At 48.5% G+C, this 14,155-nt stretch overlaps 5 protein-coding genes across 5 annotated transcripts; 3 read left to right on the forward strand and 2 right to left on the reverse strand.

Moving 5' to 3' along the window:
* Positions 1 to 121: 121 nt before the first annotated feature.
* On the reverse strand, positions 122 to 731 carry FIESC28_04029 (uncharacterized protein; the record flags this gene model as incomplete). Its single annotated transcript, XM_031158176.1, has 3 exons — positions 122 to 268; positions 317 to 504; positions 554 to 731. The coding sequence occupies 3 exons, from the start codon at positions 729 to 731 to the stop codon at positions 122 to 124; spliced, it is 513 nt and encodes a 170-aa protein (XP_031017765.1).
* A 1,022-nt stretch (positions 732 to 1,753) lies between these two features.
* FIESC28_04030 (uncharacterized protein) lies at positions 1,754 to 2,510 on the forward strand (the record flags this gene model as incomplete). The annotated part of the gene is made up of 2 exons (XM_031158177.1): positions 1,754 to 1,922; positions 1,993 to 2,510. The coding sequence occupies 2 exons, from the start codon at positions 1,754 to 1,756 to the stop codon at positions 2,508 to 2,510; spliced, it is 687 nt and encodes a 228-aa protein (XP_031017766.1).
* A 101-nt stretch (positions 2,511 to 2,611) lies between these two features.
* FIESC28_04031 (uncharacterized protein) lies at positions 2,612 to 5,119 on the reverse strand (the record flags this gene model as incomplete). The annotated part of the gene is made up of 8 exons (XM_031158178.1): positions 2,612 to 3,105; positions 3,156 to 3,339; positions 3,389 to 3,561; positions 3,615 to 3,885; positions 3,936 to 4,474; positions 4,528 to 4,814; positions 4,868 to 4,969; positions 5,046 to 5,119. The coding sequence occupies 8 exons, from the start codon at positions 5,117 to 5,119 to the stop codon at positions 2,612 to 2,614; spliced, it is 2,124 nt and encodes a 707-aa protein (XP_031017767.1).
* A 955-nt stretch (positions 5,120 to 6,074) lies between these two features.
* FIESC28_04032 (uncharacterized protein) lies at positions 6,075 to 9,016 on the forward strand (the record flags this gene model as incomplete). Its single annotated transcript, XM_031158179.1, has 3 exons — positions 6,075 to 6,285; positions 6,339 to 7,518; positions 7,570 to 9,016. 3 exons carry the CDS (start codon positions 6,075 to 6,077, stop codon positions 9,014 to 9,016), a joined length of 2,838 nt encoding a protein of 945 aa, XP_031017768.1.
* A 3,308-nt stretch (positions 9,017 to 12,324) lies between these two features.
* On the forward strand, positions 12,325 to 14,145 carry FIESC28_04033 (uncharacterized protein; the record flags this gene model as incomplete). The annotated part of the gene is made up of 4 exons (XM_031158180.1): positions 12,325 to 12,751; positions 12,804 to 12,950; positions 13,002 to 13,441; positions 13,501 to 14,145. 4 exons carry the CDS (start codon positions 12,325 to 12,327, stop codon positions 14,143 to 14,145), a joined length of 1,659 nt encoding a protein of 552 aa, XP_031017769.1.
* Positions 14,146 to 14,155: the final 10 nt, after the last annotated feature.

The following is a 14,155-nucleotide window of genomic DNA, read 5'->3' on the forward strand; positions in this document are numbered from 1 at the left end:
AGCAAGTGTCTCGTCGCCTGTAATTTTGGCTCTCTTTTTATCAATATGACACTCACGACAGGTTTCGACTTTGTCTAATATATGCAGCATTATTGAGCTGCTGAAATAGTTGCTTCGTATCTTACTGCAGCGCAATAATATCCATTTCCATACTTGCACCAGCTGGCAATTTTGAAGACTCACAAGCACTTCGAGCCGGCTTCTGAGGAAAATACTCGGCGTATACCTCATTCATCTCTTTCATATCATCCAAGTTCCTAAAATAGACCTTCCAGGCGATTAGAAAAGGATAAAGTCACATCTATGCTCAACTTACCGTGACCTTGACAGCTTTATCAAGACTAGAACCCGCTTCCTCTAGAACAACTCTGGCGTTCTGACACATCTTATGCGTCTGCTCTGCAATGGTTCCTCCGGTGAGCTTTGCTTGAGGATCGGCGGGGATTTGGCCAGACAGGAACACCATGCCGTTTGCCTTAATAGCTTGGGTATATGGACCAATAGCTTGTGGCTTGTCAGTCAACCTGACGTTGGGTAGGAGATGTGTACATACGTGCAACAGCCTTTGGAGAGAATACGGGCTTCATATTAGAAAGTGATAAAGTCGAAGCTGAGAATGTTCGAACAGATATACGGTTTGAAGTATTTAGGCCGGCTATGTGTTGGAGTACACGAGTTGTTGGTCGGAGAGCAGAAACAACTCGAACCACACGATGAGTGGCTGAGTACATCTTGATTTTGTAGTATGAATTATTGAGTGCTATTAATACTCAGAATGCGGTTGCTGGTACTAGAATACCATATTATAGGTGAAGCCGGAATAGCGTTCCGTACGTGTACGTACCTGGCACCGGAATACTGTTCCGGTGTAAGTCGGCCCTGGGGCTAAAAAGCTAGCAGTCGCCAAAAATGGCAAAAACATACAACAACGGCGATTTGCTGGTCATCACCGACCCAAGCAATTAACATGGGTCGCTTCGGTGGACGTGTTACATAGATCATGTGATGGATTGGCAAGCTCGCCTTTCTGTTGGGAGTCCAGCATGGTTCTCTCTGGGCTCATCAAGATGTCTAGTTGTTTGAAAGCTCAGATCATATTAATCTATACAGTAGCCCCCAAGTAGTATTGCTATGCCGTTGCTCAAAAGAGGGCTAGAAATAGCCAACATCCATGCACGCACATCAGCTGGCAAACGTAGCCCTTGCCTGATAGGATCCTCGGCAAGGCTCTATAAATCCTTCTTAGCGACTCATGGCAAGACGACTCACATATACCAAGCCGCGGGACACGGTCCTGAACGGGCCTCTTCCCTTGGCGTTCGGGTGCATGCATGACCCCAACACTGAGAGGGGATACATTGGTGCGTGTTTCTTTTTATCTTTTGGGGATCATGACTGGATTCGTATCTTTACCCGAAAATCATGGGTCCTTTTGATGTCAAGCTGCATAGCCCAGTCGGAGCTGAGTGACTGTAAACAGATATATCTGGCGCTCTCAAGATGTATAGTTGAAAGCTGCGATAACGTTGCAATTCACGCAGGACCGAGCACACACGAGTTCGAAAAAGACGTAGATGACAAGAACCACGTTAACATTAGGCCCAAAGGATGAAAACAGGAAGAGAAAAAGGTATAAGAAGGCTCATGACCGACAACTTGTTGGGTAATATTCTCTTTCACAACACCCGCCGACTTGAGATTCATCAACTTGTTCCTCCTTACTTATCTTCCAAGCCGTCTCTCAAAAACCACCATGCTCTTCAAATACTTTTCCCTAGCTCTGCTGGCTTCAGCTACACAAGCTATCCCTGTTGCAGACATCGAGCAGTCCGAGGATGATTTTGTACTCTTCAAACGTGACAGTGTCCTGTCCGCCCGCGACCTCGAGCTTGCTGATATCCATGGTGTTAATATGACCGAGAGTAAGCCAGTCTCTTTTATCCCCTTCTAGTCAACCTGTACAACAATGCTGACAATGGCGATTGCCAAAAGTGTACAAGCACTCCATGTTTAAGCGCGGTGATGGGGACCACATCGTCATCTGGGTCGCCCGTAGCTTCTTAGAGCATCAAGATGGGACCTTGATGAAACGCCAGCAGGCTCGTCCCGGCAAAAATGGCAACTACAGGGACAACCGGATTTCTGACCATTGCGATCGCCACAGCAGGCAAAACCACGCAGGACCAAACGGACCCTACTCAGGCGGTGTACAGGCCATGTATCGCTGGGCGGATAGCCACCGCGGTATCTTTAGTGTCACGACTAGCTGGGAGAACTTGATGATTGCTGGGTCAAACACTGGCGCCAATGCTGTCTATAAGGCCAAGACTAAGGATGGTAGAGGCGGCACGAATATTGGTACTATGGACGTACGTAACGATGCAGACTGGACACAATACAGGGCCATTGAGTTTAGTGGCCGATGGAGGGCTTCTTCCAAGGGAGAAGAGAGTTGTCAGGGTGGTAAACGCATCTCCTATGAGATTGTAAGGAGTGATTATCGCGTCTAGAATGTTGTTCTGCCCTAGGGCCACACCTGGCACAAAGCACCCAACCACAAGAAAGATTTGTTGCTCAGTTATTGTAATCGGCTCAAGTCTGGCTATATAGACTATAGTATTACTGGCATATCATCTAAATCCCACATCCATCCGTTGTCAAGCATGACAGTATCCAACATGTTGACTCCTTCAACGTCTAGATCATCAATCGCTGACAAAATCGCGCCAGGATGAGCAGGATCAAAGGTTTCGTTTCCGTCACGAATATTTGACCATATTGGATCTGGCGATATGCCTGTTTGGCCTGGATGGGTAATTGCGTACTCAGCCAAACCTGGAACAAGGTTGATGTTGAAGACGCTTCTGGTATCAAGACTTTGGCTGTTATTGTTACCTCTGATCTTGGTGTGCAGTTCCAAAATCTGAACAAGGTCAGATCGATAAGCCTGTGCCGGGGCCACGCGCCGAGAGACAAATTCGCCGAGCAAGTTCATCACTTCCGGCAAGTCCCAGAGCAACTCGTTTGCTGGTCTAAGAATGTCAATCAGAATTAATGCAAAAGCAGCTGAGAATAGAGCATCAATGTCGTATGGCAGAAATATGTCTGGTCTCGAGTTAGAACAGAGCAAGCAAATAAAGATCGAGAAAACCTACCGCACATCATCTGCTGTCTCAGAATTGCCATGATTTTGAGAATCTGCACCGCAGACTCAATACACATCTTCAACATTGATTCGAACGGAGATGATGACAGGCGAGTGTTGGTCTTTGAAACATCTGGAGCCAATAAAGGATTCAGAAGCGAGAACAGAACCGGCCGAACGGTCAACACGACACACTGGAGACAAATAGTCAGCCGGGGTCTATGGTTGTAATACTCCACATACCTGATGCATGAGAAGATGCAAAGTGGCAGACTCGCGAGAGAGAGGCTGGCCTGGCTGCTGGACATCAAGGGGTAGATGTTCACGCAGGACAACATAAGTCTCAGCAAGCCGTGAGAGAATGGCTTTGACCTCCACGAGAAAATTCTTCTGCTGCTCATGTACACCATAAATGACTGCCAAAGTATGAGATAAGATGCCCCGGGGTACAAGCAAGGCTAAGACGTACCATCGAGGATCTTGCCTAAATGTGAAGACAGAATGGCATGGATTGCGAACGCATTCTGCGATTCGTCCCCAGGATTTAGCTCTGGGAAAGGAATGGAGACGTCATCTTCCCTCATAACCGATGGACTACCCAGCATAGCGGCGCACTTCCTGTCGATGCAGTACACTGTCCACCAAAGACGTCTTTGGTACTCGAAGTTCGTTGATCTCATTGCTTCTGGGAACTGCTTGTTTAAGACTTTGGTAACAGATATCCGTAACGCCTGCCCTATCTAGATATAATGTTAGGCTGAAGGAAAAATGAGACGGTAGACAAACTGACTGTTACATAGGCTTCTTGTAAAAGATCAGCAGCGTGCATGAACAAGGCCGCCAAACACAATATCTCGATAGATAGCAAAGGATCCTCATAGAGTCTTCGTATATCTGGCATGGCCTCGATAGCACATGTAAAGTAGGACATACCAGAAGGTCCCATCTCGGAATGTTCTCTCGACTGAATCGACTTGCCAAATGCCAACACCAGTAGCATTTGAATGTGCCAGAGACTCGCTTTATCCACCAGGCCTCTATCACGCTCATCATAAAAGCTTCTCAGTCTTTGAAGAAATATTTCCGAGTCGAATATAGAGTAAAGAGAGCCCATGTGCACTAATACAGTATTGGTCAGGTACTCGGCGTATGGGAGTTTAGGCAGTGGAATAGTTGACAAATCCAAAGCTATAGGTGGCAGGGTTCTTTTGTACGAGATGTCCTGCCTCTCTGTAGAGACGCTACCCGGATCTGTGTTAGGAGACAGTTGTTGTAGAAGATTGCGGACATTGCGGCTAAAACTGAGTGTTGAGCTATGCCCAAGGTAGGCTGGTAGGATGAGTACACTGATAATCCCTTAACTCGATTGAGACGAGACTTACCTGCATGGCCGTATCGATGGACTTTGATTTGGGGTTCCGAAGTTACCAGGGTATTTGTGAGAGTTTCTGACTCTGGCCTCTCCGGCCGACTGTTCGGGATGTTTACAAGCGGTGCGTTCCCATCTTCATCCAAAGGACTTTGAGATGCAACGCTGGACGCAAGACGCGAAGTTTGTCCCCTTGGGCTGGGTGTAGCAACATGGGCCCCAGTATCAGCGTCAGCGCCTTTAGAAGATAGCAGTTGAGCCTCAAGTGACTCGATACGAGCGTGCAATTGGTCAAGATACCTAAAGCTGTAAGTAAGCCTTATGCTGAGATCCGCACTTGATCAATCACGTACTGCACAGAAACAGCAGCCTTTTTCTCTTTCTCTTCAAAGGTACACGTCTCTTTACGTCTGATACATCTCTCACAGGGGTGTCTACCGGAGCATCGAGCCTTGCTGTTCCGACAGCTTATACAGCTGAAGATGATGTCAATTCGCTTGAGTTATAATATCACGAGTACTCTCGACTAACGCATTGGAGATCTTTTCTCTTTTACGAGCTCGAGCTCGAGTTGATCGCACGTTAAGTCGTTCGGCTTCATCCATGATATTGTGACATGTTGTTGGAGAAGGTTAATTCTACACCGGAATCACATTCCGGTCCATGGAACGGAAATAAGCTAAGAAGTTACTCTGTACTTTGTACCTTCCTCCTTCTAGCATTCCTTGGGGGCGGGACGTTGGCGGCAGGCGGGGCCCACTTCAATATAAGAACTCTATCGATAACAACTGTGGGGAGATATCTCGTGCCGTTCAGGGGAATTGTAGCAAGTGTTCCTGAGGTGTAGCCCAACCTCCTATTTTATCTGCAGTAGCAGGGGTGTTATCTGACCAACTCCACCAAGCATTAAGTGCTGTTAGGATGAGTAAGAGTGATCGGGACAAAAACGTCTTTTTATATAACTGAATATGATTAAAATGAACTTGATCGGTTGTGAGATATATCTAGATGGCCTTGGGCTGTTTTAATATTCATCGATAAATTTGCGCACCCACAGTGACCCTCAAGTCCTACGCGCTCTATCAGCTGTTATCGAAACAGCGTGTTGCCCCAGAGCAACGGTAGCGTCAGTCAAAAGAAGCAAGCACGTCCCAGGCAGCCAACCGCCAATCGTTGAGCGGCATTGCAATAGATGGAGAATCCTCAATTCAATCTTCTTTCGATCTTTGTATTCGCTTCGAATGCTGTGATACCACTCATCTCATCTGTCCGATTTCCAAATTTATCGCTCATTTACACTCTATTATTCATTATTCCTTTTATTATCTCTGTTTAATACCCTCGTTCTCATATATCCTCCTACTAGTTGCCTGGGAAAGAACCGACTTCAGCTTCATTAACCAATCTTGAGGCAGACAAACAAACAGCACTGCGACAGTGGCATTCATTCATTTAATTCACCTTTTTCTTTAAACTCGGCCATAAAAGCAGCTGCCAGGCAGCTGCGCATAACTGCATTTAATGTCTTCTCACACCAACCACAGCCATTCTTCTCACACAATGCGTCACCCTACAAGACGTCGAGAACCTCGGAGCCACAACCGCCCCATCAAACCAGATCCCGATTCTTCTGCAAATAATTATTACCCAGATCCAGAAACTCACAACTTTGGCGCGCCTCCTACACCTTCAGCTGCTTCTAGCTACGGAGGCAGCACAACTCACATCCCTCCTGACCAGGCCTTCTATAGGCAAGGCAGATCAGATGCCCGTGAGTATCTCATCACTACCGACGAATCGCACACACTAACAAAACTCATGAAGCGGCCCCAAGTGAACGCACCACTGAGCCTGAACCTCTATTAAGAGAGCTCAGGATGCGCCCCAACGCTGCGGCTGACAGTCCAACCAGCATCCCGGTGGATGGGAGCTTCTTCCAGACTTCTTTCCAGGACATTGGAAAGAAACTAAAAGCATGCAACGATACACTGGGCGAGCTCCAACAGCTTGGGGTGTCTCATGATGTTCCGCTCCCTGAACTTGTGCTCGTCGGTGACCAGTCTGCCGGCAAATCCAGTCTCATGTCAGGTCTCGCTAACCTAGAGCTCCCGCGAAGTGAAGGCACTTGCACACGCTGTCCCCTTCACATCAGGGTCTCTCGGAGCCACGACCCATCTTGTCGAGTATGGCTACGCAAGGAATATTCCTACCAGCCTCCGCCTGGTGGTCGGATCTCTGAGAGCGACGTCACCAACAGCGACCCTTTCTTTCCCTGGCGCAAGCGAGTGGCTGCAATCCATGAGTTCAAGACCATGATCGATCATAGTGAAATCGAGGAGGTTCTTCGGTGGGCTCAGATCGCTATTCTCAACGACGATAAAAGTCCCGAACTATTCGTCCCAGGTTCCGGTTCCATAGCCGTCAATGTTCCCATTGACGAGGCAGCCGAAACTGTCGCAGCCAAATTTTCACCCAACATTGTTGCTCTCGAAATCAAGGGTCCTGAACTCCCAGACCTTTCTTTTTACGACATGCCTGGAATTTTCCAAAACCCTGCAGATGCGAGTGATGACTATCTGGTCAGTGTTGTCAGAAACCTGTCCAGGGAATATATCCAGCATCCCTCAGCAATCATCATGTGCTCTATGCCTATGAATAGCGACGCCGAGAACTCATCGACTTTTGGCTTGGTTCGCAGACTGGGTGCTCTTAATCGTACAATCGGTGTATTGACCAAGGCCGACTTGATTCCAGAGGGTGGCAACCATGAACAGTGGCTCGCCATCATGAGGGGGCAAGCCCACATCACTGGTCTCGGCTACTTTATAACTTCTCGTCCTCAAGGGAAAGATCTAGACGAACTCAAGAAGTGGGAGGAGCTTGTCTTTGTTGAACACAATATGGAGCGATGGCCCGCCACTTTCCACGGCTTCTCTGAACGCTGTGGAGTTGAGAAGTTGAAAGCATTTCTGTCAGAAAAGCTTGGTCAAGAATTTGCAAAAAGGTATGCCTAATGGCTCAAGGTATATACATTAAGCTAACATACTGCAACAAGTCTACCCCGGATCAAACAAACACTTAGACATCACCTGGACAGCATTGTCGAGCAATTGTCTAAGCTGCCCGAGTTGCCTTCTAATGTCGAACTTGAAGTGCAAACCAGCGTGATGGAGTTCGGCGAGCAGGCTCGATCACAATTGAAGCCTTCGGAATTTTCGAAAGAATTTGTTCCACTGCCAGAGAACTTTCGCGATTGTCTTCTGGAAATGAAACCAAAATTCACACTCAGAGATAGCAGCGACATCCCCGTTGTGGATATCTCTGACGACGAGTCAGATGCTGGGTCAGTGGTCACAGTCACGAACCCAAACACACCCAGCAAGCGACGAACAATGGCGCCGCCAATCACACCGTCGAAACGTATGCGCATGGAACAGGCACCTGCTGGGACGCCCTCTCGTCCGCAATTGAAACCCGAAGAAAGTAGAGCTACCGCAGGGTCGGCGTCCCCTGCCCCGCGTCGACAAGGGTTTCCACATCCCTTTACTCCTTTCAGTAACGTTGGAAGAGGGTTCAGAACACTTCGCCAGGTGCGAGATGAGATCAAGGCCAAAACCAGAGCCGGTGTTCCAGATATTATCACGGAGGAGGTGTACAATGACATGTGTCGTGAGGCGATCGAACCTTGGTCGGGGCCAATGAAAGCATTCCTTGATAAGGTCATGAGCCTGCTGCATACTATGCTTGAGAAAGCCCTTGCTTACTCGTTCGCTCGGCTCAACAAACGACTGATCTATCAAGAGTGCCAGAAGATTTTGGCAGATTATCTTGAGGACCGTCGCCGCGAGACCATGAGCGCACTCGAAAGTGTATATCGACTCGAAACATATGGTCTGTTCACTGTCAATCAAGAAGCGTTCCGCAGATACCAGAAGGACGAGCAAATTCTGCTGACAAGATATCGCCACCAGATGCGCATGCAGGCTGCAGGATACGGAGATGGCCGGCCTCCTGTTCCCTGGGAGAGTCTCACAGAGGACAAGCGAGTGCTCGACGAGAAGCGGCGCGAAAACGAGATGACCAAGCTTGGGCCTGACTCTTTCGAGCGGGAGCTTGAAGTGGTAGCATACGTTAGAGGCTACTACCGCCTTGCAGCACTGAGGTTCGCGGATGCGATAGCATTGCACGTCACGAATGGCATGATCCCTTTGATCCAGCGACAACTCCCCTACCATCTCGACAGAAAACTAGGTCTTGGTGGAGCCGACTCTCAGAGTATCTACGAGAGGCTTATGGAAGAGGATCCGACCACGGCCGCTAAACGAGGGGTCCTCCGGGGGGAGCGCGAGAAATTTGTGAGGGCTTTGGACAGCATTGAGGAGCTGGAGCGCGGAGCTGGAAGCAGCACCATCTCGGAAGAGGATCGCAACGACAACGACGATGACGATGACATGGTTGATCTACCCCTTATGAGCGGTGCTCTTCCGGCCGAAGAAATCTAAAACGTTGTATCATCACGCAACTGGTTGTTTACCATGATTTGTCTAGGGCGTTGTCAAGCTTACTGCATTTGCCAGTTGTCTCCTGTTATTTGTTTGGGAAATGTTTGTATTGGGAATGGACTGTCTGGAACTTTGCTTGCTCTTGTTTTCTTTATTCTGTTATCTGGTACGGAAGGGAAAAGTATTGATCGTCACATCGATGTATGGTTTGGAGTTGAGAAGCAGGTGAAGAAGCTCACCCTCACGTCCGATGAAAAGTTGATGTCAGCCAACATTAGGTAGTTTACCAATATTAAGGGGAGGCCTCTTGAGAGAGTCCGGCGATTCCAGTTTGCCCGGATATTTAAGATCTATTTGCCGTCATGAAAAGCCGTGTATTGAAGTGACATTTGAGCTGAGGTGTGAAGTTTGCCAAGATCTTGGTCATAACATCAAGTCACCCTGTAAGGCGCAGGAAAGCAAATCAAATTTGAACCATCAAACAAAATACGAACTACAATGCATTCGCAACACCTCGGACTCTGAATATCCGACAGTGATGGACAACAGCAGGCTAAATTGATGCGATAAGTCTGGACTTCGCAGCCAACGGAAATAGATTGATCGTTGTGGGCTTGAAATTGCCAGCCACAACCGACGAACCGACTGAAGGATTCAAGAGATGGTGTCTCGGGTCTCGGGGCTGGCTTTTGAAGGGTGCAAGAGCTAGGCAGGCTAACGCAGGTGTCTCTTACCTCGTGGCAATGAAGACGGGGGTTTCCTAACTTGTTGGATGGGAAGGAGTCACGGGAATGAGAGTCTCTCCTTCTCCAAACGTGATTTGAGTCTAAATTTTACCTTGTTCTAGCTCCTGCTCTTTCAGCTCGCCCTTTTTGTCTTTCTCTTTAGGCTATTCTCGGGCTGTTATGAACTGAGATCCTCCAAAGACCATCCCCAGCATCAGTCAGTCGCTCCTAACCATCCTTTCGGTTATTATGCATGCATGCATGTCTCGACGTTGGTGTGCACCTTTCATTTACACTTTAAGATTGAGGTTACAACGGTCGCGCTACCTAGACCGGTCTAGTCAGATGAGACACACGCACTATAGACGACAATACAGATGGCGCCAGGCGGTGACAGGTCAGAGCCTTATTGTCAGCAAATAATCGCCGACTATTATCGTCCTATCAGGTATTTCTCGGCATCCATCCCGCGCAACCGTACCCCGTTCTATTGTTGTTCAATCTAATGCCTTCCTTTCCACTAGTAAAGGCACCAACCGATGAACGATCCCATCCCGAACTCGCTGCTTTATCCGGTTATGGAATAATTCAGCTTTTGATAATTCGGATTCATCGAAACGGAGTGAGCCCTGTTTTCCCTTGGCCCGCCTTGCCTGTCGATAACCGAAAATCCTCAAATGGCTGGGCGACTGAAGATCCTATGGGTCTGCCAAGTACCAAGAGCTTTCGCTTCCCCGTTACAGAATACAACCGGGATCTGATTGATGCCCTCGATTATTCTGGGCATCTTCTCCAGATTTACCAAGCCGCTGGGCTCCTTAGACCGCATTGACCAGCCGGCGTCTACCGACAGTCGTGTATATGATTTGATATGAAGCCCAAAATATCGTGCGAAATCTATCACTTCAAGCAACAGCCGCGTGATTCCTCCAACGGGCCTGAGATCCGAAAAGAGGCGTTTTTAGCCCCTCGTGCTACGCAGTACACACAATCCTACCCTTTACTGTACGCCTCTTCCTTCTTGGAGGCTACTGTGGTGTAATTTCATTGGACAATCCCTGAAACCTACTGGGAGATCGTAGCACGGTGGGCGAAGGATGAAACCGACTATGGCTAGGAGACACATGGCTTGGTCCTTTTGCCTTCCGGGAGGTTAGATCAAATCTCTACCCTAAGTTCTCAAAACACTGAACACGCCATTGACGGAGTCGATAGAAGTGGTCACACACAAACATGCACTACCGAGGGCGGCCCTTGGCTTGCTTGGTTGCTGGCACTCTGCTTTTTCGCTCCAGTGCTCGTTTACCCCAGATCCCTACCCCAGGTCCCTTCCCCGGTCTGGCCCCAGACCCTCCACGGTTTTGGGTATAGGGACAAGGGTTGGTTCGTGTCGACTCTACTTGGCGGATGAATGCCAACCCCATTTTTCCGGTTGCACTAGACTATGCAGAGAGACAAGGGCTACATCGATGGATCTAGACTTTTGTCCTTTGCGGACCATGTTGGGAGATATCAGGGGTATCGCAGCTGACCTTAGTACAGTACAGGTCAGCACAGTCACGGACAATGAGTGGCATCACTTCTTTGGAATATCGCTACTTCATGTTGGCAGTATACAGTAGAGTCGACAGACTTGAACAGGTATGTTGTTCGAATAAGCAAGATAAAGTAATCAAATTGTGGGTAGCCTGCACTAAGAATCTTATGTCTAAGTCAATAAAATGGGTCTACCCTCCCCGGATCTCACCTGCGATCGTCTTTGCTTATCAGCTTGTCAAAGCCCGACTCTCTCAGTTAATAGTTGTCAAGACGTTTGAGATTCTCGGACGACTCATTTAGCCTCGAAATTTTCCACTTTCAATCAGACCACCTCATTGTGCTATACTGGAGATCAATTGTTCGAGACAAGCGGCACGTACAGTACAAGATTGGCCACTGCGGCCCAGTCCTATTAATTTGAACCATTTTGGGGTCGAGATTGCTGGCACTTATAAGCAATGCTACTGTGGAAGCGAAAGATTTAATGCCATTGGGCAAAGGGCTCGCATTCATGTCTCGACCCGCTGATGGTGCATTGCAGGTCGCTCAATTGCTCCCTCTTGGGTTGACTTCCCCGTCCCATCATGCACTGTCCCAGCGTGATCTACCGACTCTGCCCAAGCAAGATAGCCCCAGGTACATGTTCACGGTACGTAGCATTCGAGATTCTACTCAAGATTTAAACGAGGCAACTAAAGCTGTTTAGCCGTCTTGCCGTTGCGGGTGATCCTACACACACCATCTCCGGCTCTGGGATCCACCTTGCCGTACCTGTGCATTGTCTGGACCCATGCAAGAGTGATTGATCATGTATCCAGACGTTTGATAGTCCGTGAAGAGGAGGTCTGTGTTAATCTGGGGTTGACCGGGGTGGTCGCTGCTTCTACTCACTGCAGACATTGTTTTATAAGAAGCAGTGCAATCCCTGGGAAACCTTGATCTTTTCTTCCTCACTCTCTTCACGAGACGAATCACTACTCCATTCATTGGACCAATACATAGTCAACTTGATTTACATCGTTGATCGACTGTATCCAACTTGCAATGGCTCTGCCAAAGTTCTTGCAGCCCATCGGCTCAAAGGCTCCTGTCCATCACGACCGAGTCGCTATCGACGTTGCCCAAGCTGAGGCTCCCAGATTCGAAAAGGTTATCTGGTACAAGGAACCTCATCTTCGCAAGCTTTACTTCCTTATCATCTTCCTGCTGATTGCTTCAGCCACCACCGGATATGATGGTATGATGGTCAACACCTCCCAGCAGATGGACAGGTGGAAGGAGTACTTCCCTGAGCACACGAACGACAGCAAGCTCGGTATCCTCATCAACATGTACAACATTGGTTCCATTATCTCTTTCTTCATCGTCCCCTACCTCGCTGATAACTGGGGCCGAAAGCCCACTATCATGACTGGCTGTGTCATCATGATTATTGGTTCTTTCCTCTCTGCTTTCTGCAATGGCTACGGCAGTAAGTCTCAAATACCCATCTTTCTTGTATCTTTGTTAACCAGATTTTCTAGTGTACATGGGCGGTCGATTTATCCTTGGTTTCGGCAACTCTCTGGCCCAAATGTCCTCCCCCATGCTTCTTACTGAGATCTGCCACCCTCAGCACCGTGGTCCTCTCACCGCCGTCTACAACTGTCTCTGGAACTTGGGTTCTCTGAGTAAGTAACTCTCTTATCTTGACAAAATCCATGGTCACTGACCCTCTATAGTCGTTTCCGTTGTCGGTTGGGGCACTGCGAGCATCAAGAGTGACTGGTCATGGCGATCCATCACCTTCATCCAGGCCGTCCCTTCCATCATTCAGCTTTGCGGTATCTGGTGGGTTCCTGAGTCGCCTCGTTTCCTTATCAACAAGGACAGATCTGAGGAGGCTCTCCGCATTTTGGCTAAGCACCATGCCGGCGGTGACGAGAACAACGCCACGGTTCAGTTCCAATACCGCGAGATCAAGGAGACAATCCAAGCCGACAGCGCTACCAAGTCCACTCGTTACATTGACTTCTTCAAGACCCGGGGTAACATGTGGCGTCTTGCTATTATCATCTCTCTTGGTATCATCTCTCAGTACTCTGGTAACGCTATTTTCTCCAACTACATGGATATCATTTACGAAGGTGCTGGTATCAAGGAGCAAAACCAGAAGCTTGCTGTAAGTTCTTGCATCCCATCACTCAGTCACTACTTTACTGACTAGTCTTTCTTCACTAGCTCTCTGCTGGAAAGACCATTCTCGATCTGGCTATTTCTATTGGTGCTGCCTTTACCGTTGATAAGGTCGGACGTCGTCCTCTCTTCCTTCTCTCCATCACTGGTATGGTTTTCGGTTTCGTCTTCTGGACCATCACCGGTGGTATCTATGAGAACTCTGAGTATGCAACTCCACCCACCAAGGACATGCCTAATGGTGGTGTCGCATACTCCAACAAGGGCGCTGGCTTTGCTCAGATCGCTGCTGTCTGGATTTTCGGTGTCTTCTACGACATCGGTTGGTCTGGTCTGCTCGTCGCTTACGCCCTTGAGGTCCTTCCCTTCCATCTCCGTGCTAAGGGTATGATGATCATGAACATCACTGTCCAGGCCATCCTCGCCATTGGTAACCAGACCAACAAGGTTGCGTGGAACAACATGCCCAACCACTGGAACTTCATGCTCTTCTACACCCTCTGGGACTTCTGCGAACTTGTCTTCGTCTACTACTTCTACGTTGAGACCAAGGGTCCCACTCTCGAGGAAATTGCCCGTATCTTTGACGGTGACGACGCTGTTGCCCACATCGATCTCGCCCAGGTTGAGAAGGAGACCGCTATTATCCGCCATGAGTCAATTACCGAGTATCCTTCTTCCAAGGCTTGAAGTAGTTTTG

The sequence above is a fragment of the Fusarium coffeatum genome, assembly GCF_003316985.1.
Source record: "Fusarium coffeatum strain FIESC_28 chromosome Unknown BRIP53273_contig_83, whole genome shotgun sequence".
NCBI classification, from domain to species: domain Eukaryota; kingdom Fungi; phylum Ascomycota; class Sordariomycetes; order Hypocreales; family Nectriaceae; genus Fusarium; species Fusarium coffeatum.